The sequence below is a fragment of the Bufo bufo genome, chromosome 6 (assembly GCF_905171765.1).
Source record: "Bufo bufo chromosome 6, aBufBuf1.1, whole genome shotgun sequence".
Lineage (NCBI taxonomy): Eukaryota > Metazoa > Chordata > Amphibia > Anura > Bufonidae > Bufo > Bufo bufo.
In genome coordinates, this window is record NC_053394.1 from 52,749,646 (window position 1) to 52,776,962 (window position 27,317).

At 44.9% G+C, this 27,317-nt stretch overlaps 1 protein-coding gene across 1 annotated transcript in view; it reads right to left on the bottom strand.

Moving 5' to 3' along the window:
* LOC121003906 (alpha-2-macroglobulin-like protein 1) overlaps positions 1 to 27,317 on the bottom strand; it is a 172,680-nt gene that overhangs the window by 90,097 nt on the left and 55,266 nt on the right. Inside the window, exons 10-14 of the mRNA XM_040435848.1 lie at positions 23,176 to 23,282; positions 19,749 to 19,916; positions 19,438 to 19,665; positions 902 to 968; positions 291 to 442 (exon numbers count right to left, since the gene is read on the bottom strand). Of these exons, the coding sequence (XP_040291782.1) occupies positions 291 to 442; positions 902 to 968; positions 19,438 to 19,665; positions 19,749 to 19,916; positions 23,176 to 23,282 (722 nt within the window). The remainder of the gene's footprint in view (positions 1 to 290; positions 443 to 901; positions 969 to 19,437; positions 19,666 to 19,748; positions 19,917 to 23,175; positions 23,283 to 27,317) is intronic.

Here is a 27,317-nt window from a genome sequence, read left to right on the forward strand (position 1 = left end):
CGACCCCCATTGATCACTAAAACGAGGAGAAAGAAGTGCTTAATAGAACGTTTACGAGCATGTCTCCAGTCTATTTCCAGCAGTGAGGATAGACAGTAAGCACTTTTTTCTACTCATTGTAGTAACTGCACTTGAACCCCACCAATTAAAACCTTTGGTATATCGCCATGACATATCAAATGTTTTTTAAATGTACAGATGCACGTTAACATTAAAACGGTTCATTATTTTGGCAAACCTCAAAAAATCTTTTACATCTTGAATTTTAATTGTTACAATTCTTTCCTTACCCTATTCTTAAAACATCTCATCATCTTGATTTTTAAGTTATCAGCAACCAACTCTCTGCTTGGTAGAAAAATATACGCCAAAATGTGAATGGATGAAGATGAAGAATCATTAACATTTAATGAAAATTTGAAGGAAAGCTCCCCTTGTAAATCTGAAAGAAAGCAGAAAAGTATTTCTTGGATAATACATAGTATTGGATTCTAGAAATAAAACATAAAGGGGGATATTTACTAAAGGTTTTATGCCACTATTGTAAAAAAAAGTCACAAATGATGACGCATGCCATAGTTATGCCATTAGTTGCAGCTTCAAGATTCTCACTGCGTTTCTAAAGTGGCGAGAAAAGGCACAGGGCTTAGAAGAGGGACTGGGCTTTGTGTGGCCACCTCATTTACTATAACTTTTTCCAGAAACTAAATTAAGTTATAGCTGAATCATACGCCAGCTCCCAGCTGGTGTCGACTTCAGTTATTGGTGCATTTCACTATGGCGCACAAGGATCAAGACTGGTGTATGCGAATGCCAGTATTGATAGATGTCCCCTAATATGTTAAAAAGGATGAATTTGAAAGTTTAAAAAAAGTATTATTACTTAGTTAAGCATTCTTACCGGCATCAGATTCCTTCACTACTATTTTCTGAGAACCAGATAACTTTATATGGCCCTTGGAAGTTACCTATATAGGAAGCAATATGTATTATTATAGCCATATTTAACAGGACAATTAGCCAAATACCCAAACCCACATTCCTCTTTAATTGTTGCAGAAAGAGCATTCTAATGCTATACTTCACATATTCCTAAAGTTGGCTCTGAGCACTTTGCACTAATTTGCCCCTTGCCCCAACTAACTGAAGATTTGACTTCTTTGTATATATGTAAAATAAAATAATAATATATACTATATACACTTCTCAAAAAAATAAAGGGAACACAAAAATAACACATCCTAGATCTGAATTAATTAAATATTCTTCTGAAATACTTTGTTCTTTACAAAGTTGAATGTGCTGACAACAAAATCACACAAAAATAAAAAAATGGAAACCACCTGTGGACGTCGGGCCCTCATATCACCCTCATGGAGTCTGTTTCTGACCGTTTGAGCAGACACATGCACATTTGTGGCCTGCTGGAGGTCATTTTGCAGGGATCTGGCAGTGCTCCTCCTGTTCCTCCTTGCACAAAGGCGGAGGTAGTGGTCCTGCTGCTGGGTTGTTGCCCTCCTACGGCCTCCTCCACGTCTCCTGATGTACTGGCCTGTCTCCTGGTAGCGCCTCCATGCTCTGGACACTACGCTGACAGACACAGCAAACCTTCTTGCCACAGCTCGCATTGATGTTCCATCCTGGATAAGCTGCACTACCTGAGCCACTTGTGTGGGTTGTAGACTCTGTCTCATGCTACCACTAGAGTGAAAGCACCGCCAGCATTCAAAAGTGACCAAAACATCAGCCAGGAAGCATAGGAACTTAGAAGTGGTCTGTGGTAACCACTCCTTTATTGGGGGTGTCTTGCTAATTGCCTATAATTTCCACCTGTTGTCTATCCCATTTGCACAACAGCATGTGAAATTGATTGTCACTCAGTGTTGCTTCCTAAGTGGACAGTTTGATTTCACAGAAGTGTGATTGACTTGGAGATACATTGTGTTGTTTAAGTGTTCCCTTTATTTTTTTGAGCAGTGTATATATATATATACACTGCTCAAAAAAATAAAAGGAACACTTAAACAACACAATGTAACTCCAAGTCAATCACACTTCTGTGAAATCAAACTGTCCACTTAGGAAGCAACACTGAGTGACAATCAATTTCACATGCTGTTGTGCAAATGGGATAGACAACAGGTGGAAATTATAGGCAATTAGCAAGACACCCCCAATAAAGGAGTGGTTCTGCAGGTGGTGACCTGACCACTTCTCAGTTCCTATGCTTCCTGGCTGATGTTTTGGTCACTCTTGAATGCTGGCGGTGCTTTCACTCTAGTGGTAGCATTAGACAGAGTCTACAACCCACACAAGTGGCTCAGGTAGTGCAGCTTATCCAGGATGGCACAGCAATGCGAGCTGTGGCAAGAAGGTTTGCTGTGTCTGTCAGCGTAGTGTCCAGAGCATGGAGGCGCTACCAGGAGACAGGCCAGTACATCAGGAGACGTGGAGGAGGCCGTAGGAGGGCAACAACCCAGCAGCAGGACCGCTACCTCCGCCTTTGTGCAAGGAGGAACAGGAGGAGCACTGCCAGAGCCCTGCAAAATGATCTCCAGCAGGCCACAAATGTGCATGTGTCTGCTCAAACGGTCAGAAACAGACTCCATGAGGGTGATATGAAGGCCCGACGTCCACAGGTGGGGGTTGTGCTTACAGCCCAACACCATGCAGGACGTTTGGCATTTGCCAGAAAACACCAAGATTGGCAAATTCGCCACTGGTGCCCTGTGCTCTTCACAGATGAAAGCAGGTTCACACTGAGCACATGTGACAGACGTGACAGAGTCTGGAGACGCCGTGGAGAACGTTCTGCTGCCTGCAACATCCTCCATCATGACCGGTTTGGCATTAGGTCAGTAATGGTGTGGGGTGGCATTTCTTTCGAGGGCCGCACAGCCCTCCATGTGCTCGCCAGAGGTAGCCTGACTGCCATTAGGTACCGAGATGAGATCCTCAGACCCCTTGTGAGACCATATGCTGGTGCGGTTGGCCCTGGGTTCCTCCTAATGCAAGACAATGCTAGACCTCATGTGGCTGGAGTGTGTCAGCAGTTCCTGCAAGACGAAGGCATTGATGCTATGGACTGGCCCGCCCGTTCCCCAGACCTGAATCCAATTGAGCACATCTGGGACATCACGTCTCGCTCTATCCACCAACGTCACGTTGCACCACAGACTGTCCAGGAGTTGGCAGATGCTTTAGTCCAGGTCTGGGAGGAGATCCCTCAGGAGACCGTCCGCCACCTCATCAGGAGCATGCACAGGCGTTGTAGGGAGGTCAAACAGGCACGTGGAGGCCACACACACTACTGACCTCATTTTGACTTGTTTTAAAGAGGACCTTTCACTTGTATAAACTATGTGAACCGAGTATGCTGCCATATAGAGCGGCGCCCGGGGATCTCACTGCACTTACTATTATCCCCGGGCGCCGCTCCGTTCTCCTGTTATAGGCTCCGGTACCTTTGCTTTTTAAGTTATAGTAGGCAGGTCTTCCCTTGTCCTGTGGGCGTCTCCTTCTCCTAGGCTGTAGCGCTGGCCAATCACAGTGCACAGCTCACAGCCTGGGAGGTTTTTTTCTCCCAGGCTGTGAGCTGTGCGCTGCGATTGGCCAGCGCTACAGCCAAGGAGAAGGAGACGCCCACAGGACAAGGGAGGACCCGCCTACTATAACTTAAAAAGCAAAGGTACCGGAGCCTATAACGGAAAAACGGAGTGGCGCCCGGGGATAATAGTAAGTGCAGTGAGATCCCCGGGCGCCGCTCTATATGGCAGCATACTCAGTTCACATAGTTTATACAGGTGAAAGGTCCTCTTTAAGGACATTACATCAAAGTTGGATCAGCCTGTAGTGTGTTTTTCCACTTTAATTTTGAGGGTGACTCCAAATCCAGACCTCCATGGGTTAAAAAATTTGATTTCCATTTTTTTCTTTTGTGTGATTTTGTTGTCAGCACATTCAACTATGTAAAGAACAAAGTATTTCAGAAGAATATTTAATTAATTCAGATCTAGGATGTGTTATTTTTGTGTTCCCTTTATTTTTTTGAGCAGTGTATATATATATATATATTACAGATGAGCGAATCGAAGTTGACGAAGTCGAATTCATCCGAATTTCAGGAATTTTTCGATTTGCACCGAATCCGAATTTTCTTCGTGGTAACAAATTGCATTTTTTCCTAAAATGGCTGCTGCACATGTTAGGACATGGAGAAAGAAACTCTGGGAACGAGGGATCACCCACAATGACATGCATGCAGCCAATGAGCCACCAGCCAGCCCTGTGATGTCACAGCCCTATAAATAGCTTCAGCCATCTTGGATTCAGCCATTTTCCAAAGTACTTAGTGCAGGGAGAGAAGTTAGCAAGTGCTAGGGACAGTCCTAGGAAAGACTTGAAAACTTATATTTTGCTCAATAGAAGTTCAGGGAAAGAGCATTAGAAGTGTATGCAAAGGATAGGGAGGAATTATTACACAGTATTGAAGCAGAACAGGGTTCAATAGGGGTGTTTACAGCCTGGGTAATAGGAACAATCCTATTACACCTTGCTGCACTGACTGTGGAAAATTGCCATTACACTGCTGCTCATTTCAGGTTTGCAATACCTCTGCGATTCCAGCAAACCGTTCTTTTTATTGGGGTCTTATTAGCCCTTGTGCGGTGCAATTATATATGTTCTAACGCTTTTTTTTGTTGTGTATTAAAGGGGAAAAACAAAGGGGCTTATTAGCCTTTGTGTGGTGAAGTGATAAAATTAAAGCCTCTTTTTGGCGTGTATTAGAGAGAAAAAAAGGGCTTAATAGCCGTTATATAGTGAAGTGAGAAAATTAAAGCCCTTTTTGGCGTGTATAAGTGGCAAAAAAAAAACTTTATTTGCCGTTCACGGCTGCAGTTATATGTTCTAAAGTTTTTTTTATGGAGTATATTAGTGGGGAAAATGAAAAAGTACTCATTAGCCATTGTGTGGTGAAGTGAGAAAATTACAGGCCTTTTTGGTTTGTATAAGTGGCAAAAAAATTATTATTTGCCATTCAGGGCCGTAGTTATATGTTCTAAAGCCGTTTTTTGTCATGTATTAGTGGGGGGAAAAAGAGGCCTATTAGCCGTTGTGTGGTGAAGTGAAAAAATTACAGCCCTTTCTGGCTTGTATTAGTGAAAAAAACAACAACATTATTTGCTGTTCATGGTCGCAGTTATATGTTCTAAAGCCTTTTTCTGGTGTGTATTAGTGGGAAAAAAGAAAAAAGGGGATTGTTAGCTGTTGTGTAGTGAAGTGAGAAAATCACAGCCCTTTTTGGCATGTATTATTGGCAAAAAAAATATATTATTTGCCGTTCATGGTCTCAGTTATATGTTCCAAAGCCTTTTTTTGTGGTGTATTAGTGGTGGGGCAAAAAAAGGGCCTTATCAGTCGTTGTGTGGTGAAGTGAAAAAATTAAAGCCCTTTTTGGTGTGTATTAGTGGCAAAAAAAAAATATTATTTACCGTTCATGGCCTCAGTTATATGTTCTAAAGCCTCTTTTTGGTGTGTATTAGTGGGTAAAAAGAAAAATGGCTTATTAGCCGTTGTGTGGTGAGAAAGATACAGCCCTTTTTGGCGTGTATTAGTGGCAAAAAAAATTATTATTTGCCATTCTCGGCCACAGTTATATGTTCTAAAGCCTTTTTTTGTTGTGTATTAGTGGGGGATAAAAAGGGGCTGTGTGTGCTGAAGTGAGAAAATTACAGCCCTTTTTGGCGTGTATTAGTGGCAAAAAAAAGTATTATTTGCCGTTCACGTTATAACGTTCAGTTATATGTTCTAAAGCCTTTTTTTTCTCATGTGCAAGTGGGGCAAACAAAGGGGCTTATTAGCCATTGTGTGGTGAAGTGAGAAAATTACAGCCCTTTTTGGTGTGTATTAGTGGCAAAAAAAAAATATTGTTTGCTGTTTATGGCCGCAGTTATATTTTCTAAAGCCTCTTTTTGGCTTGTATTAGTGAGGGAAAAGAAAAATGGCTTATTAGCCATTGTGTGGTAAAATGAGAAAATTGCAGCCCTTTTTGGCGTGTATTAGTGGCAAAAAAAGTATTATTTGCAGCTCACGGCCGCAGTTACAGTGAGGAACAGAAGTATTTGAACACCCTGTGATTTGGCAAGTTCTCCCACTTAGAAATCATGGATGGGGTCTGAAATTCACATTGTAGCTGCATTCCCACAGAGAGACAGAGACAGAATTGAAATAAAAAAATTCAGGAAATCACATTGTATGATTTTTTTTATAATTTATTTGTCTTGCACTGCTGAACATAAGTATTTGAACACCTGAGAAAATCAGTGTTAATATTTGGTACAGAAGCCTTTGTTTGCAATTACAGAGGGCAAACGTTTCCTGTAGTTCTTGACCAGGTTTGCACACACTGCAACAGGGATTTTGGCCCACTCCTCCACACAGATCTCCTCTAGATCTGTCAGGTTTGGGGGCTGTCGATGAGCAACACAGAGTTTCAGCTCCTTCCAAAGATGTTCTATTGGATTTAGGTCTGGAGACTGGCTAGACCACTCCAGAACCTTGATATGCTTCTTATGGAGCCACTCCTTGGTTATCCTGGCTGTGTGCTTCGAGTTGTTGTCATGTTGGAAGACCCAGCCACGACCCATCTTCAATGCTCTGACTGAGGGAAGGAGGTTGTTGCTCAAAATCTCACAATAAATGGCCCCATTCATCCTCTCCTTAATACAGTGCAGTCATCATGACCCCTTCGCAGAAAAGCACCCCCAAAGCATGATGCTACCACCCCCATGCTTCACAGTAGGGATGGTGTTCTTGGGATGCAACTCATCCTTCTTTTTCCTCCAAACACGACGAGTGAAGTTTAGATCAAAAAGTTCTACTTTGGTCTCATCTGACCACATGACTTTCTCCCATGCCTCCTCTGGATCATCCAGATGGTCATTGGAAAACTTCAGATGGGCCAGGACATGTGATGTCTTGAGCAGGGGAACATTCCGTGCAATGCATGATTTGAAACCATGGCGGCATAGTGTTCTACCGACAGTGGCCTTTGAATCTGTGGTCCCAGCTCTCTTCATGTCATTGACCAGCTCCTCCCTTGTAGTTCTGGGATGATTCCTCACCTTTCTTATTATCAGTGATACCCCACGAGGTGAGATCTTGCATGGAGCCCCAGTCCGAGGGAGACTGACAGTCGTCTCTAGCCTCTTCCATTTTCTAACAATTGCTCCAACAGTTGATCTATTTTCACCAAGCTGCTTGGCAATTGCCCTGTAGCCCTTTCCAGCCTTGTGGAGGTCCACAATTTTGTCTCTGGCGTCTTTTGACAGCTCTTTGGTCTTGCCGATAGTAGTTGGCGTCTGACTGACTGTGGGGTGGACAGGTGTCTTTAAACAGCTCAGACAGGTGCTACTAAGTTATATTAATGAGTGGAGTAGAGGTGGACATTTTAAATGCACAGTAACAGGTCTTTGAGAGACAGAATTCTTGCTGTTTCTCATGTGTTCAAATATTTATGTTCAGCAGTGCAAGACAAATAAATTCTTTACAAATTATACAATGTAATTTCCTGATTATTTATTTTTAATTCTGTCTCTCAGATTGGGAATGCACCTACAATGTGAATTTCAGACCCCTCCATGATTTCTAAGTGGGAGAACTTGCAAAATCGCAGGGTGTTCAAATACTTCTGTTCCTCACTATATATGTTCTAAATCCTTTTTTTGTCGTGTATTAGTGGTGGGAAAAAAAGGGGCTTATTTGCCGTTGTTTGGTGAAGTGAGAAAATTACAGCCCTTTTTGGTGTGTATTAGTGGCAAAGAAAAAACATTGTTTGCCGTTCATGGCCGCAGTTATATGTTCTAAAGCCTTTTTTGGCGTGTTTTTGTGGGGAAAAAAGAAAAAGGGCTTATTAGTCGTTGTGTGGTGAAGTGAGAAAATTACAGCCCTTTTTGGCGTGTATTAGTGTAAAAAAAAAACATTATTTGCCTTTCATGGCCGCAGTTATATATTCTAAAGCCTCTTTTTGGCGTTTATTAGTGGGGAAAAGGGGCTTATTAGCCGTTGTGTAGCGAAGTGAGAAAATTAAAGCTCTTTTTGGCTTGTATAAGTGGCAAAAAAATCTTTATTTGCCGTTCACAGTCGCAGTTATATGTGCTAAAGTCTTTTTTTGGAGTATATTAGTGGGGAAAAAGAAAAAGTGCTCATTAGCCATTGTGTGGTGAAGTGAGAAAATTACAGCCCTTTTTGGTGTTTATTAGTTTAAAAAATATATATTTGCCTTTCATGGCCGCAATTATATGTCCTAAAGCCTTTATTTGGCGTGTATTAGTGAGGAAAAAGAAAAATGACTTATTAGCCGTTGTGTAGTAAAGTGAGAAAATTACAGCCCTTTTTGGCGTGTATTAGTGGAAAAAAAAAACATTATTTGCCGTTCACTGCCGTAGTTATATGTTCTAAAGCCTTTTTATTGTCATGTATTAGTGGGGGAAAAAAGGGGCTTATAAGCAGTTGTGTGGTGAAGTGAGAAAATTATAGCTCTTTTTGGTGTGTATTAGTGGGAAAAAAAATATTATTTGCCGTTCACGGCCGCAGTTATATGTCCTAAAGCTATTTTTTGGCGTTTATTAGTGAGGAAAAAGTAAAATTGCCCATTAGCCATTGTGTGGTGAAGTGAGAAAATTACAGCCCTTTTTGGTGTGTATTAGTGTAAAAAAAACATTATTTGCCATTCACGGCCGAAGTTAGATGTTCTAAAGTTTTTTTGGGCGTGTATTAGTAGGGAAAAAGAAAAATGGCTTATTAGCCGTTGTGTGGTGAAGTGAGAAAATTACAGCCCTTTTTGGCATGTATTAGTGGCAAAAAAAAGTATTATTTGATGTTCATGGCCACAGTTATATGTTCTAAAGCCAGTTTTTTTTGTGTATTAGTGGGGGATAAGGGGCTTATTAGCCACTGTGTAGTTAATTGAGAAAATTATAGCCCTTTTCGGCGTGTATTAGTGGCACAAAAAAACATTATTTGCCATTAGCGGCCGCAGTTATATGTTCCAAAGCCTCTTTTTGGCATGCATTAGTGGGGAAAAGGGCTTATTAGCCATTGTGTGGTGAAGTGAGAAAATTAAAGCCCTTTTTGGAGTTTATTAGTGGCAAAAAAAAAAATATTATTTGCTGTTCACGGCCGCAGTTATATGTTCTAAAGCCTTTTTTTGGCGTGCATTAGTAGGGAAAAGATAAATGGCTTATTAGCCGTTATGTGGTGAAGTGATAAAATTATAGCCCTTTTTGGCATGTATTAGTGGCAAAAAAAAGTATTATTTCACGTTCACAGCTGCAGTTATATGTTCTACAGCCTTTTTTTGGCGTGTATTAGTGGGGAAAAAGAAAAATGGTTTATTAGACGTTATGTGGTGAAGTGATAAAGTTACAGCCCTTTTTGGCATGTATTAGTGGCAAAAAATTTATTATTTGACGTTCACGGCCGCAGTTATATGTTCTAAAGCAGGCATCCTCAAACTGCGGCCCTCCAGCTGTTGCAAAACTACAACTCCCAGCATGCCCGAACAGCCTACAGGTATCCGCCTACAGCAGGGAATTGTGGGAGTTGTAGTTTTACAACAGCTGGAGGGCCGCAGTTTGAGGATTCCTGTTCTAAAGCCTTGTTTTGGCGTGTATTAGTGGGGAAAAAGGGCTCATTAGCCGTTGTGTGGTGAAGTGAGAAAATTAAAGCCCTTTTTGGTATGTATTAGTGTAAAAAAAAACATTATTTGCCATTCACGGCCGAAGTTAGATGTTCTAAAGCTTTTTTTGGCGTGTATTAGTAGGGAAAAAGAAAAATGGCTTATTAGCCATTGTGTGGTGAAGTGAGAAAATTACAGCCCTTTTTGGCATGTATTAGTGGCAAAAAAAAGTATTATTCTATGTTCACGGCCACAGTTATATGTTCTAAAGCCTGTTTTTTGTTGTGTATTAGTGGGGGATAAGGGGCTTATTAGCCACTGTGTAGTTAATTGAGAAAATTATAGCCCTTTTTGGCGTGTATTAGTGGCAAAAAAAAAACATTATTTGCCATTAGCGGCCGCAGTTATATGTTCCAAAGCCTTTTTTTTGCGTGCATTAGTGGGGGATAAGGGGCTTATTAGCCATTGTGTGGTGAAGTGAGAAAATTAAAGCCCTTTTTGGAGTGTATTAGTGGCAAAAAAAATATTATTTGCTGTTCACGGCCGCAGTAATATGTTCTAAAGTCTTTTTTTGGCATGTATTAGTAGAGAAAAAGATAAATGGCTTATTAGCCGTTATGTGGTGAAGTGAGAAAATGATAGCCCTTTTTGGCATGTATTAGTGGCAAAAAAAGTATTATTTGACGTTCATGGCTGCAGTTATATGCAGCCTTTTTTTGGCGTGTATTAGTGGGAAAAAAGGTTTATTAGTTGTTTTGTTGTGAAGTGATAAAGTTACAGCCCTTTTTGGCATGTATTAGTGGCAAAAAAGTATTATTTGACGTTCACAGCCGCAGTTAAATGTTCTAAAGCCTTTTTTTGTCGTGCATTAGTGGGAAAAAAGAAAAATGGTTTATTAGTTGTTGTGTGGTGAAGTGAGAAAACTACAGCCCTTTTTGGCGTGTATTAGTGGCAAAAAAAAACATTATTTGCCGTTCACGGCCGCAGGTATATGTTCTAAAGCCTTTTTTTGGCGTGTATTAGCGGGGGAAAAAAAGGCTTATTAGCTGTTGTGTGGTGAAGTAAGAAAATAACAGCTCTTTTTGGCATGTATTAGTTGCAAAAAAAACATTATTTGCCGTTCACGGCCGCAGTTATATGTTCTACAGCCTCTTTTTGGCGTGTATTAGTGGGTAAAAAGTAAAATTATCCATAAGCCGTTGTGTGGTGAAGTGAGAAAATTACAGCCCTTTTACGCGTGTATTAGTGGCAAAAAAAAACTTTATTTGCCGTTCACGGCCGCAGTTATATGTTCTAAAGCCTCTTTTTGGCGTGTATTATTGGTGAAAAACAAAAATGGTTTATTAGCCGTTGTGTGGTGAAGTGAGAAGATTACAGCTCTTTTTGGCGTGTATTAGTGGCAAAAAGAACATTATTTGCTGTTCACGGCCGCAGTTATATGTTCTCTATCGTAGGGACGGGCTGCACCTCAATGGGGAAGGGGCAGCTGTGTTGGGGAGAAAGATGGCTAGAAGGTTGGAGGAGTGTTTAAACTAGGGACTGGGGGGGAGGGAAATTACATTGTAGGAGGGGAAGATAGTGCAGATAGAGACCCGGGGCAAGGAAGTGGGACTGGGGGAGAAATGGAAGGAGGGACTAGAACAGTTCAGAAGGAAACGTGTAGGGTAAAAAATATACATAAACCTCTCAAATGTATGTATACTAATGCCAGAAGCCTGACTAATAAAACTGGTGAACTGGAATTAGTGATGTGTGAGGAGAACTATGACATAGTGGGAATAACTGAGAGATGGCTGGATGATAGCTATGACTGGGCAGTTAATGTACAAGGTTACAGTCTGTTTAGAAAGGAACGTCAAAACCGGAGAGGGGGAGGGGTTTGCCTTTATATAAAGTCTTGTCTAAAGCCCACACTCTGTGAAGATATAAGTGAGGGACATGAACATGTGGAGTCACTGTGGGTAGAGATACATCGAGCTAAAAACAATAATAAATTACTAATAGGAGTTTACTATAAACCACCTAATATACCAGAGTCCACAGAAAATCTACTACTAAATGAGATAGACGAGGCGGCAAATCATAATGAGGTGGTTATTATGGGGGACTTCAACTACCCAGATATAGACTGGGAAACTGAAACTTGTATATCTCATAAAGGAAACCGGTTCTTGGCAATAACCAAAGACAATTACCTCTCCCAACTGGTTCAGGACCCGACTAGAGGGACGGCCATACTGGACTTAGTATTAACCAATAGGCCTGACAGAACAACAGACGTGCAGGTTGGTGGACACCTGGGAAATAGTGACCATAAAGTAATAACCTTCTAATTATCATTCAAAAGAGCGTTTTTTCAGGGAGGAACAAAAATACCAAACTTCAAAAAAGCTAAATTTAGCCAACTAAGAGAGGCCATAGGCCTAACTAGCTGGGACACAGTCCTCAAAAATAAAAATAAAGCCACAAAATGGGATATCATTAAAAGCATCCTAAAATCTCATTGTGAGAGGTACATACCGTATGGGAATAAAAGGTTAAGGAACAAAAAGAAACCAATGTGGATAAATAGAACTGTAAAGAAAGCAATAAATGACAAAAAGAAAGCATATAAATCACTAAAACAGGAGGGTAGCGAGGAAGCACTGGAAAACTATAAGGAAAAAATAGAACATGTAAAAAACAAATAAAAGCGGCCAAACTAGAGACTGAGAGATTAATTGCCAAAGAGAGTAAAACTAACCCTAAAATGTTCTTCAATTATATAAATGTTAAAAAGTATAAATCTGAAGGTGTCGGCCCTTTAAAGAGTAATGAGGGGGGAGTCACAGAGAGCGACGAGGAGAAAGCAAAGCTGTTAAATATTTTTTTCTCCAATGTATTCACTGAGGAAAATAAACTGTCAGATGACATGTAGAATGTAAAAATAAATCCCCCATTAAAAGTGTCCTGTCTGACCCAGGAAGAAGTACATCAGCGACTTAAAAAGATTAAAATAGACAAATCGCCAGGACCAGATGGCATACACCCCCGTATCCTAAGGGAATTAAGTAATGTCATAGCCAGACCCTTATTTATGATATTTGCAGACTCTATACTGACAGGGAATATCCCACAGGAGTGGCGCATGGCAAATGTGGTGCCAATATTCAAAAAGGGTTCAAAAACAGAGCCTGGAAACTATAGGCCGGAAAGTTTAACATCTGTTGTGGGTAAACTGTTTGAAGGTATTCTAAGAGATGCTATCTTAGACCATCTCAATGGAAATAAGCAAATAACGCCATATCAGCATGGCTTCATGAGGGATCGGTCATGCCAAACTAATTTAATCAGTTTCTGTGAGGAGGTAAGTTCTAGACTTGACAGCGGCAAATCAATGGATGTCGTATATCTGGACTTCTCCAAAGCATTTGACACTGTACCACATAAAAGGTTAGTATATAAAATGAGAATGCTCGGACTGGGAGAAAACGTCTGTATGTGGGTAAGTAACTGTCTCAATGATAGAAAACAGAGGGTGGTTATTAACGGTACACACTCAGATTTGGTCACTGTCACTAGTGGGGTACCTCAGGGGTCAGTATTGGGCCATATTCTCTTCAATATATTTATTAATGATCTTGTAGAAGGCTTGCATAGTAAAGTATAAATTTTCGCAGGTGACACTAAACTTTGTAAAGTAATTAATACTGAAGAGGACAGTATACTGCTACAGAGGGATCTGGATAGATTGGAGGCTTGGGCAGATAAGTGGCAGATGAGGTTTAACACTGACAAATGTAAAGTTATGCACATGGGAAGGAATAATGCAAGTCACCCGTACATACTAAATGGTAAAACACTGGGTAACACTGACATGGAAAAGGATCTAGGAATTTTAATAAACAGCAAACTAAGCTGTAAAAACCAGTGTCAGGCAGCTGCTGCCAAGGCCAATAAGATAATGGGTTGCATCAAAAGGGGGATAGATGCCCGTGATAAGAACATAGTCCTACCACTTTACAAATCGCTATTCAGACCATTCATGGAGTACTGTGTACAGTTCTGAGCTCCTGTAAACAAGGCAGACATAGCAGAGTTGGAGAGGGTCCAGGGGAGGGCAACTAAAGTAATAACTGGAATAGGGCAGCTACAGTACTCTGAAAGATTATCAAAATTAGGGTTATTCACTTTAGAAAAAAGACGACTGAGGGGAGATCTAATTACTATGTATAAATATATCAGGGGTCAGTACAGAGATCTATCCCATCATCTATTTATCCCCAGGACTGTGACTGTGACGAGGGGACATCCTCTGCGTCTGGAGGAAAGAAGGTTTGTACACAAACATAGAAGAGGATTCTTTACGGTAAGAGCAGTGAGACTGTGGAACTCTCTGCCTGAGGAGGTGGTGATGGTGAGTACAATAAAGGAATTCAAGAGAGGCCTGGATGTATTTCTGGAGCGTAATAATATTACAGGCTATAGCTACTAGAGAGGGGTCGTTGATCCAGGGAGTTATTCTGATTGCCTGATTGGAGTCGGGAAGGAATTTTGTATTCCCCTAAAGTGGGAAAAATTGGCTGGTACCTCACAGTTTTTTTTTTTTTGCCTTCCTCTGGATCAACTTGCAGGATGACAGGCCGAACTGGATGGACAAATGTAATTTTTCTGCCTTATGTATTATGTTACTATGTTACATCCTCTTTTTGGCGTGTATTAGTGGGGAAAAAGAAAAATGCTCATTAGCCGTTGCGTGGTGAAGTGAGAAAATTAAAGCCCTTTTTGGCATGTATTAGTGGCAAAAAAAAACATTATTTGCCATTACCGCCCCAGTTATATGTTCTAAAGACTCTTTTTCTTGTGTATTAGTGGGGAAAAAGGGCTTATTAGCTGTTGTGTAGTGAAGTGAGAAAATTAAAGCCCTTTTTAGAGTGTATTAGTGGCAAAAAAAAAACATTATTTGCCGTTCACGGCCACAGTTATATGTTCTAAAGCCTTTTTTTGTCGTGTATTAGTGGGCGGCAGGGGGGAAATTTGGATTTTTAGCCATTGCGTGGTGAAGTAAGAAAATTAAAGCCCTTTTTGGCATGTGTTAATTTCCTTTTTATTTACTTATTTGATTTAACAGTATGTCAGACAGAGAAGTGACAGGTCCTGCACAGGGGAGGGGCACATACCTAAATGTTTCTGGCGCAGGCACAGGTCGCAGCAGAGCAAGGGGAAGTGGCAGCAGAGGTCACTTGGAGAGGCCTAAGCTCCCAGTGTCAGCTAGCGGTCGTGTCTTGACCAGCAACCCAGTGGTTCTTAAATGGTTGACTTGATCTTTGAATTTGTCGCAAGTGACATCAGACACCCCCAGCCAAGAGTCGGTGGGTTGGTTAGACACAACCCTTAGTTGGCATGGCCCGGGAGCAGGCCCTGTGCCCTCACCTGTCCTCAACCTGCCTCTGTCCTTTTCTGTTCCCTCAGCCAGAGAAGTACTATATGCTGTGGGCTCAGCTCCACTATACAGCGAGGGCGAGCTACTAGAGGACAGTCAGCAGCTACTGCCCAGCCAAGATCTGGAGGAGACATCCTCCGCTTGCTCCGGTAGGCAGGAAAGTAGTGATGAGGAGAGTGGCGTAGGAACTGGTGTTGCGAGCAGTCAGGATCCTGGCTCAGAGACCATTTAGGAGGACGACGTTGCAGACAATACTTGATGATGATGTAGCCGATCGCAATTGGGAACCAAGTGACGAAGGGGCTTCATCATCATCAGGAGAAGAGGGTGGCAGCTTGAGCATGAGGCAGTGGTGGAGCCAGCAAGTCGGTAGCGTGGCCGGAATTCAGCAGGGTGCCCGAGTGAAAGGTCGGGAGCCAACCATGCCTGGGGTAGACCACCCGCTTCGCAGGTGCCTACCGTCCGAGAAAGCAATGGTGCAGGGGTTCACAGAGGCAGTGGCGGTAGCAGTCAGTCAGTGCAGAGTGTTGGGGGTAAAATCACCTACTCGGCGGTGTGACAGCTTTTTGTTAAGCCATTGGGGGAGGTGAACATGGCAATTTGTTGAATCTGTAGGCAGAAGGTGAAGAGTAGCCAGGGTAATTGCCCTGCATCAACATATGCAGCGTCACCATAAAGTGGCCTGGGAGAACTGTGGCTCCAATGTGGTGGTCCAGCCTGCCGCAGCAACCGCTGCATCACCCAGTGGCACACACCCGATTTAAGTTAGTCAAGGCTCCACCACCTCAGCCGAAAAAAGCTGTCTGTCCTTCCCATCATCTGCTGGTCCTGATGCTCCTGCTTCTCCTCCTCCTAGTCAGTCATTCCATCAGCAATCGATCACCGAATCGATTGCCAAGAGACAACAGTATGCGTGCACTCATCCAACGGCGCAGAAGCTTAATGTGCTCCTGGCCAAGTTGCTGGTACTGCAGTACCTCCCTTTCCAATTGATGGACTCTGCACCGTTCAGAGAACTGATGGCTTGTGCAGAGCTGAGGTGGAGAGTCCCAAGCCATCATTTCTTTACCAAAAAGGCAGTACCAGCCCTGCACACATATTTAGAACAGAAGGTGGGCCAGTCCTGTCTGTGTCTTCCAAAGTGCACGGCAGCACCGACGTGTGAAGCTATAACTACGGTCAAGGACATTATATGTCCTTTACTGCCCACTGAGTAAATGTGGTTCCTGTTCAGCCAAACCAGCAACTTGGTCAGGTGACGCCGCTTACGCCTCCACATTCTCACACCGTTGGTCCTGCGACAATGTACGCCTCTGCCTCCTCATCTTCCACATTGTCCTCAGTCTCCACTGCAGGGACAAGTCACAGTGCCCCTCCAGCATACCGCATGTGCAGGGCACGGCGGTGTCACGATGTTCTGCACCTAGTTTGCCTGGGCGAACGGAGTCAAACAGGGGAGAAACTGCTCTGCATCCTTCATCAAGAAATTGAATCCTGGCTTTCTCCGCGACAACTGAAAATCGGAACCAAGGTTGACCGACAACGGGAGGAACATGGTGTATGTGCTGCGTCAAGCAGGGCTGAGCCATGCACTCTGCATGGCGCAGGTGTTCAATCTGGTTGTCAAGCATTTCCTGAAGTCTTCCACTCATCTGCAAGACATCCTAAAAATGGCCAGGAAACTTTGCATGCACTTCAGCCACTCGAAACACCGCCAAGCATACCCTCCTTGAGCTACAGCAGCAGAACGGCATACCCCAACATAGGCTGATATGTGTCGTTTCCACCTGTTGGAATTCAACCCTCCATATGTTGGACCGACTGTACGAACAGAGAAAGGCCACAAACGATTTATTGTTAATAAAGGCAGACAGAGGTACTCCCCTGTGTAACTTCGATGTTAGCCATTGGCAGCTCATGCGTGACACCTGCCGTTTGCTTGTGCCCTTTGAGGAAGCCACCTTATTTGTCAGTGGCCAGGACTATGGGATGAACGTCATTCCACTGATTCATATCCTGGAAAAGATGCTGGTAAATCTGGCTGGTCAGGGGACTGGAGATGTGGCGCCTACATCTCACGGCCATATGAGCCCTGTGGGGGCTGAACTGGAGGAGGATGAGGAGGACATTGGAGCACAATGGGTGGTTTTTCTTCACAGGTTACAGGAGAGGATGAGCAGGAGGAGCCGGAGGAGCAAGAGGGAGATGAAGACAGATGATCCAGTCGCACCGTGGCAGTATGCAGTGGAGATGGAGGTAGTAAGTCCATCTGAGTCACTTGCGCAAATGGCCCGATGCATGCTCACTTGCTTGCGTAGTGACAGCCAAACTGTCACCATTCGGCAGAGGGATAACTACTTGCTCTCCATCATGTTAGACCCTCGCTACCGGTCCAAAATAGGGGCCTTTTTTTACCCTTGCTGAGAGGGAAGACAAACTGAACTACTATAGAGACATCCTATGTAGTCAGTTGGCCGCTGCTTATCTGAGCCATTGTCCATCCTCTATCCTCACACATGTCTGACCGGGGGGCCCTCTGTGCTAACGTTCCACTGTCATGGCTGCTGGGGGCAGGTGGCAGGAGCAGTACCAGATCCATCATCAGCAGCCTGAGTCTAGAGTCGCTGATGAGCAGCTTTCTTCACCCGTATAGTGAAGAAACTACTCACCAGCAGCTAGACATAGAGCAGAACTTGAACCAGCAGATGGTGCACCCGGCCAACCGTCATTTAAAATCCGCTGGACTACTGGGCAGACAAACTGGATTTTTGGCCGTAACTGGCCGAGTTTGCCCTTGAAAAGCTGTCCTGCCTGGCCAGTAGTGTGGCATCAGAGCGGGTGTTTAGTGCGGCAGGGGCCATAGTTACCCCAAGGAGAACTTGCCTGTCCACACAGAATGTGGAGAAACTGACCTTTGTCAAGATGAATCAGGCGTGGATCAGACAAGATTTCCACCCACCAATGCCTGATGCATCAGATTAGATCATCCATGCTGCCTCACCCAAACCTTGACAAAAGAGACCGGTTTCTTCTGGCTACCTGCCTCAGCTACTATTCTGATGCTGCCACCCGCCTGATGCCACACATCTGATACCAAGTGCTTCATCTTACACCCATCATCGCCAGCGGTTACTGTTAGTGCCACCCACCTCCCCACTTTTTTACCGGGTCACTCTGTGGTCTCCTGATGATGCTGCTGCCACCTTCACACTCCATCATTGTACCACTCTGTGGTCTCCTCATGCTGCTGCTGCCATTTCCACACTATGTCACCTTGCCACTCTTTGGTCTCCTCATGCTGCTGATACCTCAACACTCTGTCATCTTGCCACTCTGTGGTCTCCTCATGCTGCCACCTCTACACTCTGTCATTGTGCCACTCTGTGGTCTCCTCATGCTGCTGCTACCACCTCCACACTATGTCAGCTCGCCACTCTGTGGCCTCATCATGCTGCTCCACACTCTGTCATTGTGCCATCATAGATTAACAGCGTAACAGCGTGCATGTCAATCAGCTGCTTCTAATGCTAGCAGGATATTGTCATGTATTAAGCGAGGCATGGACTCACGGGGCAGGGATGTTATACTACCACTTTACAAAGCATTGGTGCAGCCTCATCTGGAATATGCAGTTCAGTTATGGGCACCAGTCCATAGAAAGGACGCACTACAGCTGAAAAAAGTACAGAGTAGAGCGACTAAACTGATAAGGGGCATGGAGGGTCTTAGTTATGAAGAAAGATTAAAATAAGTACATTTATTCATTCTTGAGAAGAGACATCTAAGGGGGGACATGATTAACCTATACAAATATATAAATGGGCCGTACAATAAATATGGCAAAAAGCTTTTCCACGTAAAATCCCTTCAAAAGACAAAGAGGCACTGGAGAAGAAACTTCTTTACTTTAAGAACTGAATCTGTGGAATAGACTAGCTCTGGACGTGGTCATAACAGGAACAGTGAACAGTTTAAAAAAAGGTTTAGATTAATTCTTAAAATTAAATAACAATAATGCTTATGTAAATTTGTAGAAGTCTGGTTGCCACTCCCCTTTTCTAACATTCACATCCCCACCCATCCCTTGGTTGAACTGGATGGACTAAAGTCTTTTTTCAACCGTATTAACTAGGTAAATATGATGTCAGAGCAAGATGGAGTCCCTACGGCCAAATGCTAAAGCACTGTATTATAGAGAAGTAATGCTTATCAGGCACTATACCGCCATAATAGCAACCAAATGCATCACAATGCCCCAAAAAAATTCCCACCGGGTTATGTGTGAAGAAGGGCAGCATGGCCACACAGAAAAGCAAAAAGTCTGTATGATACTTACCAGATAATATAAATCCATCTGTTTAGTGTCTTTGTTTAGTGCTGATTGTCTTATTATATATTGTACATGGACCTCCTGCTGTGAACCACATGAATGGTCTTTCCCTAAAGATTTCAGGTGTAAGAAGCTCTTGCTGGAAGAAAAAAGTGGAAAAACAACCTTGTGAGCATCACCTAGGCTCCTCAAGAAAAATAATGGGCTTGGGTCGGAATCCCTTTTTGTTGAAGCCTGTAAATTTGAAATACATCATAGATTATGACAAGTGAGTTAGTAAATATGGGCACCCAGTTGACCTCAATCCCATTGCATACCTTTAACACAAATTGTTCAGTCCAGTTGGTTGTATTTTGTAAGATGAAAGAAGAGCGTCCGTTATTATCTGTCACTAAAGTTTGCTTGATGGTTGTACCACCATGTTCACAGGTGAGATATATTTCCTGGTCTGGAACTGGTCTCTTTATGGAGTCAGTAACCTCCAACTACAACATAGAACCAAAAATACTAGTGTTGGTCGAGTTGGCCAGTTAGTAGTAAGCATTCCTATACAGCAGAAATCTCATTTTATTTTGTTTTTTTAGCAACTGGCTATGCAGCTCTATAGTGTAGTGGTTAACATTCTTGGCTGTAATGTAGAAAGTTGTGAGTTTGAATCCCACCAGAAACTTTTCAGAAATAGAGGCTAAATTAGATATATATATATATATATATTTTTTTTTTTTAAGTAATTGTAAAAATTGTGTAATTACAAAGAAATTACACATGCTCGCCCAACACAAAAAAATACCTCACCAAACAAGCAAGACCACACTTAAAGGGTTTCTGTCACCTGAAAAATGGGTATTAACCTCTTCAGGACACATGACGTACTGGTACGGCATGTTGTCCTGGTACTTAAGGACACATGACGTACCGGTACGTCATGTATAGTTCCGATCACCGGCGGACGAGGTTCAGAACCCGGTGCCTGCTCAAATCATTGAGCAGGCACCTTGGCTAGATGCGCCGAGGGGTCATGTGACCCCCCCATGTCGGCGATCGCAGAAGACCGCAGGTCAATTCAGACCTGCTGTTTTCTGCGTTTCCGGGTTATTCGGGTCTCTGAGGATCCGATAACCCGGAACAGGATGGTGATCGGTGGTGTGATTTTACCCCACCAATCACCATCCTGCGATCCTGAGAGGTGACGGTGACATCACCTCTCAGGATCGCCTCTGATTGGTAGGTGGGTGGGCCGGCGGGAGATTCAAATCATAGCAGCGCTCCTCTCCTCCTCCTTTTGTGTCCGGAGCCCGAGGAGAGAGGAGCGATGCCTGCACGTGTGGAGCATCACCCCATCTGTGCCCCAGCACCCATCCTTGCCCCCCAGGACCCGATCTGTGCCCCAGCACCCCCCATCCGATCAGCAGGTAATTAGGGAAAGTCTAGGGAAATGTTGGGCTAGGCAGGGAAAATAAAGGGAAAGTTAGTGTGAAAAAAGTTTTATTGCATCACCCTAAGTAGGGTGTCTGGGGTCCACAGCACAGATGTGTGACCCTAGACCCCCCAGGGGTGTTGCTGCTTGCCCTCCTGCCCCCCCCCCAACTTTTTTGGGGCGCAGGCATTTATTTAATTTTTTATATTTTTCTGGATAGTTAATTCCAAATAGGTAGAGTAAATATAGCGCGCCTGTGTTGATTCGGCGCAGGCGCTCTGAGATAATGCGGACAGGGCTGGCCGGAGGAGGAGATCGCGGCTGGCCCTGTCAATCAACAAGAGGAGGTGGCGGTTTTCTGCGGCTGCTACCAGCAAGTAGACGCCCTACTTGCTGGTAGAAAGGTAATTAGCATATCATAAAAGTATGTTTTTTGCTAAATCTACTGAACGAAAATTATTAATAATATAATGTATGGCAATATGGCAGGATAGGGATTATAAGTACACAAAAAAAAAAAAAAGAGTTTAGTGGGGTGACAGAAGCCATTTAAGGTGAAGTAAGGCTGTGTCCCAAAGGGGTTAAGCTGGCTGACATTAGCGATGTGCTAATGTCAGCTGAACACAACTATATTAGTGGCATCTCACTGCCTAAAGCCTTTATTGAGAAAAAACGAACTTTTATGATATGCTAATTAGCCTCTAGGAGCAGGGGGGGGGGGGGGGGGCGTTGAACCTGCTCCTAGAGGCTCCGTTTGCCCAGCTCTTTTAACACCCTTCTTCTCTTGATTGAAATTGCCAGGCAGCGCTGCTCTCCTCCAACTGTCCGTGTCTGCAGTGTAAATCTCGCGCCGGCGCAGGCGCAGTGAGGAAGCCAGCAGCCGCCGAGCGTCCTTTCCTCACTGCGCCTGCACTGAATACTGAACCCATTTTTCAGGTGACAGAAACCCATTAAAGTACAAATACATTCTTATTTTACATTATGTAAAATTGGACAAGCAGTAAATGGACAAGACTAATTACAACATGCAAATCAGTTAAGCGCTATGGACGATAATGGCCCTGCCGGACCCGTGGTCTGCACAATTACCTTTTCAAATTCCCTTTGTTTACATATATGGGGCAATAATACAATGAGATAATATTTATCCAGATAATAATTACATTGAAGACTTCACTTGGCACTATGCCTTATGAGTATGACTGTCATGGCCAGATCCCAACCCATAGCTCAAATCTAAGGTATAAACAATAATTCAGCATTGTGATGTGACCAGGCAGACACAAAAGAAATAACTAAACAAACAAAGAATCAAAATAGTGCAAAGAGAGAGTCAGATGCACAGTTAAAAACTAGACATATAGCATACAGACCCATAGCCCGGGGGAGCCAAAAACCCAGACGTATGTTGCGCCTCGCTTCTTTCTGGCTTACATTATCGTCTATAGCGCTTAACTGTTTTGCATGTTGAAATTTGTCTTGTCCATTTACTGCTTGTCCAATTTTACATAATGTAATAAAGAATGCATTTGTACTTTAAGTGGGGTCTTGTTCGTTTGGTGAGGTATACATGGTTACCACACAGTTATTTGTGTATCTATTTGGGTTTCTCACAGAACCAAAAATATCTGAAAAATTAACAAAACTTGTATCTTGAATCGTGTACTGAACACATCAATTGTCTGAATTTACGGTACCTTTATTTATAATTTTTATAATTGTTCTAAAATTTTTTTGTTATTAATTAATATTCTTATGTTATAGGTAATGTCACTTATGACAAAAAGTGACTAAGGCTACTTTCACACTTGCGTTCGGGGCTCCGCTTGCGAGCTCCGTTTGAAGGCTCTCACAAGCGGCCCCGAATGCATCCGTACTGCCCCAATGCATTCTGAGTGGACGCGGATCCGCTCAGAATGCATCAGTCTGGCAGCGTTCAGTCTCCGCTCCGCTCAGCAGGCGGACACCCGAACGTTGCTTGCAGCGTTCGGGTGTCCGCCTGGCCGTGCGGAGGCAAACGGATCCGTCCAGACTTACAATGTAAGTCAATGGGGACGGATCCGTTTGAAGATGACACTATATGGCTCAATTTTCAAACGGATCCGTCCCCCATTGACTTTCAATGTAAAGTCTGAACGGATCCGTCTGAACAACTTTCACACTTAGAATTTTTTCTAAACTATAATGCACACAGATCCGTTCTGAACGGATCCAAACGTCTGCATTATAGGAGCGGATCCGTCTGTGCAGACACCAGACGGACCCTCTCTGAACGCAAGTGTGAAAGTAGCCTTAGCTTTCATACCACAACTGGATATGATATTTACTGTTACAGAGTAGGGCAGTCCAGGCTTGTATATAGATCTTGGATCCAAAAATGATACGGTGTTGCTATCAACTATGCTGGCTTCACCGGTTGCAGAAAGTTCGACTCCTATAAAGAAATGGTTCATTCAAAAACATAAAAAATTGCGAATTTAGTTAGTAGACCAATAGCTCTATCATTTCTTCAATGAGTATCTTGGTTTTCTTTACTTTATTATGTCCTCCATTTATAGCGCATCAACATATTTTATGCTTTATGCTACAAAATGGGTTATAAAAATAAAAATTAAGGTGGCATTTACTAATCTAAAATACACCTAAATTACCCATATTTGTGGCAGGGGCTGAGGTGTACATTGGCGTGGAGTCGGGAGGGATGCCTATCACCCTCCATGATCTATCTGGCTGAACTGTGCCTGGAGCCAGTGCGGGGTAGGCCTGAATAAGTGGGCAAGAAGACTACCCACGCTGTAGGAGGGAAATAGTTAATTGAATTGAACGACACGGGAGATAACAAGGGCCTGAGAGATTCAGGCCGGAGATGGGTTGTTAAAAGACCTGAGCGACTCGGGAAGGCACTGGGTAGTTAGTAACGTGACGGTCCAGGATGACAGCGGGAGAGCAAGCTTGGGCGACCCAGGATGAGAGAGGCAACGTGGGCCTGGGCGATCCAGGATGACTGAGGTAGAGCGAGCCTGGGTGATCCAGGATGACGGAGGCAGGGCGAGCCTGGGCGATCCAGAATGACAGAGGCAGAGCGAGCCTGGGCGATCCAGAATGACTGAGGCAGAGCGAGCCTGGGCAACCTAGAATAACTGAGATGGAGCGAGCCTGGGAGATCCAGGAAGACAGGAGCAGCGTGAGCCTGGGCGATCCAGGAAGACAGGAGCAGCGCGAGCCTGGGTGATCCAGGAAGACAGGAGCAGCGCGAGCCTGGGTGATCCAGGAAGACAGGAGCAGCGCGAGCCTGGGCGATCCAGGAAGACAGGAGCAGTGCGAGCCTGGGCGATCCAGGAAGACAGGAGCAGCGCGAGCCTGGGCGATCCAGGAAGACAGGAGCAGCGTGAGCCTGGGCAACCTAGAATAACGGAGACGGAGCGAGCCTGGGCGATCCAGGAAGATAGGAGCAGCGCGAGCCTGGGCGATCCAGGATGAGAGCAGCAGAGCGAGCCTGGGCGAACCAGGATGACAGCAGCACAGCAAGCCTGGGCGATCCAGGATGACAGGAGCAGAGCGAGCCTGGGCGATCCAGGAGGACAGAGACAGAGCGAGCCTGGGCAACCTTAGAATAACCGAGATGGAGCGAGCCTGGGCGATCCAGGAAGACAGGAGCAGCGCGAGCCTGGGCGATCCAGGATGACAGGAGCAGAGCGAGCCTGGGCGATCCAGGATGACAGAGACAGAGGGCAACCTTAGAATAACCGAGATGGAGCGAGCCTGGGCGATCCAGGATGACAGGAGAAGAGCGAGCCTGGGCGAACCAGGATAACGGGAGCAGGGCGAGCCTGGGCAATCCAGGATGACAGGAGCAGGGCGAGCCTGGGCGATCCAGGTAGGCAGAGACGGAGCGAGCCTGGGCGGTCCAGGATGACAGGCACGGAGCGAGCCTGGGCGATCCAGGACGACAGTACGGGCCAGGGCGATCCTGGATGACAAGGGTAGAGCGAGCCTGGGCGAACCAGGAAAATAGAGACAGAGCGAGCCTCGGCCAGCCAGGATAACCGAAACAGAGAGAGCCTGGGTGATCCAAGAAGACAGAGGCAGGGCGAGCCTGGGCGATCCAGGACGACCGGAGAAGTGTGAGCCTGGATGAACCTGGATGGCAGGGGCTGAGCGAGCCTGGGCGATCCAGGATGACAGGGACCTCAGATGACGTGAGAGTGAGTCAAGAAGCAGGGAAGACAGACAGAAGGCGTATACATGATGCCTGAAGAATTCAGGAAGCAGATGAGCAGCAACTTGGCCGACTGGGAGGACTGAATATCAGAGAGTACCGCAGCCCTGTCTGTTTTAAGAAAAGATTGCCCAAAATTGCACATTAGGAAACTGAAAATAGCACAGCAACAAAACCCACTACTAAAACAACATTCATGGAGTTAGCTACACTGGAGGGGATAACTTGTGTTACATCTGTTAGCAGCAGTGGAAGGTGCAGTTTCTGGCCCTAGTCGAGGAGGCATAGAGCGATTGTGCAGCAATTGATTGGCACCCGTGGGTATAGGGGTCCACCGAAGGCTCCAACCTAAACTCGACCTGGGCTAGCGGTAGCACAGGCGACGGGAATCAGAGCATCAGTCCCCGACCCCGCAGCAGTGTCCGCAAGGCAGCACCCCACCGATCACACCGGTGTCTGGACTCTCCGCTACGTACTCTCTTTAATTATTTATTTTTTATTTTTTACCTGAATGGAGACATAGGCCGGCAAGCCCCGTGCCTGCCGACCATGGCTTCTCAGCTGAAATGTACTGCAAAAATAAAATAAAACAGAAAACAATACATGCAATTATACCTCATTACGGTTGTAGATACCCCCAAGTCTGGTGTACTGAAGAAGTAGTTGTACCAATTAGATTTTATTATTATTATTTTAAACACCGCTTAGGAGTGCTGGGAAGAGAAGGAAGATGAGGGAACAGAGGACCGTGGACGGGGAGCAAGAAAGGATGACAGAGGCAGCGTGGGCCTGGGCGATCCAGGGTGACAGAGGCGGAACGGGCCTGGGCGATCCAGGATGACAGAGGCAGAACGGGCCTGGGCGATCCAGGATGACAGAGGCAGAACGGGCCTGGGCGATCCAGGATGACAGAGGCAGAACGGGCCTGGGCGATCCAGGATGACAGAGGCAGAACGGGCCTGGGCGATCCAGGATGACAGAGGCAGAACGGGCCTGGGCGATCCAGGATGACAGAGGCAGAACGGGCCTGGGCGATCCAGGATGACAGAGGCAGAACGGGCCTGGGCGATCCAGGATGACAGAGGCAGAACGGGCCTGGGCGATCCAGGATGACAGAGGCAGAACGGGCCTGGGCGATCCAGGATGACAGAGGCAGAACGGGCCTGGGCGATCCAGGATGACAGAGGCGGAACGGGCCTGGGCGATCCAGGATGACAGAGGCGGAACGGGCCTGGGCGATCCAGGATGACAAAGGCAGCGTGTACCTAGGTGATCCAGGATGACAGAGGCGGAACGAGCCTGAGTGATCCAGGATGACAGAGACAGCGTGTACCTGGGGGAAGCATGGAAAACAGACTAAAATGACGTGTGCGTGATACCTGAAGAAATTCAGGAAGCTGAGCAGCTACTCGGCTGAACGGGAAGACTGGATATCAGACGGTACTGCAGCCCTGTTCATATCGGAAAAATTTATCAGCACCTAGGTAAAGACAACAAGCTAATAAATTAAGACCTGAGCCCGAAATGGTACATTAGACAAGCGGAAAACAGCGTCCCCCCCCAACCTGGAAAGAGAAGGACCTGTTTGAGGGACATCCCACCCCCCGCATATGCGTCAGCCAAGCGGAGATGCTGCTCGCCAGGCGACCGGAGAACTCCCTGAAGTGTACGGCAGCACCTCCACCTGAGCCCAGGCCCAGAGCATGGGATGGGTCAGAGACCCACCGGAGCAATGCTGAGGACCCAATCCATGAAAAACTCTAATAAAGCCCCTTTAAAAACAAATAATATATGTAGAGCACGCTGCTCTATGGGTAAATACCCATGCAAACAATGGAAATCTGCAAAGCCCTCTTGAGAAGCTTTGTAATGACTATGACACAGGGTGGACCCTTCACCTAGTAATTACACTCTGGTTTCACCTGCACCCATGAAGGCAGAACCCTGCACAGGATTTCTGAAGACTGTCCACTGACAAGTCAGAACTGAAAAAGAAAAATGAGAATGTAAGAACACCTGCAAAAATAATTCCACGTACTGACCATGTTCATTTATGAAACTGTTTGGGAGATAACCTCGTTAGAGGGAACGCGAGGCCACAGAGCGGTGCGGCTTTTGACATGGAGTGCCGCAACTGAGCCAGCCTGTGCAGCTGACACATTTAAGTTCATTTACGCCACTGCTTGCTGCATGCATATTATAGACAGCGCTCTGCAGTAAGCATGTTATAAACACTCAGCCGTGCTATAC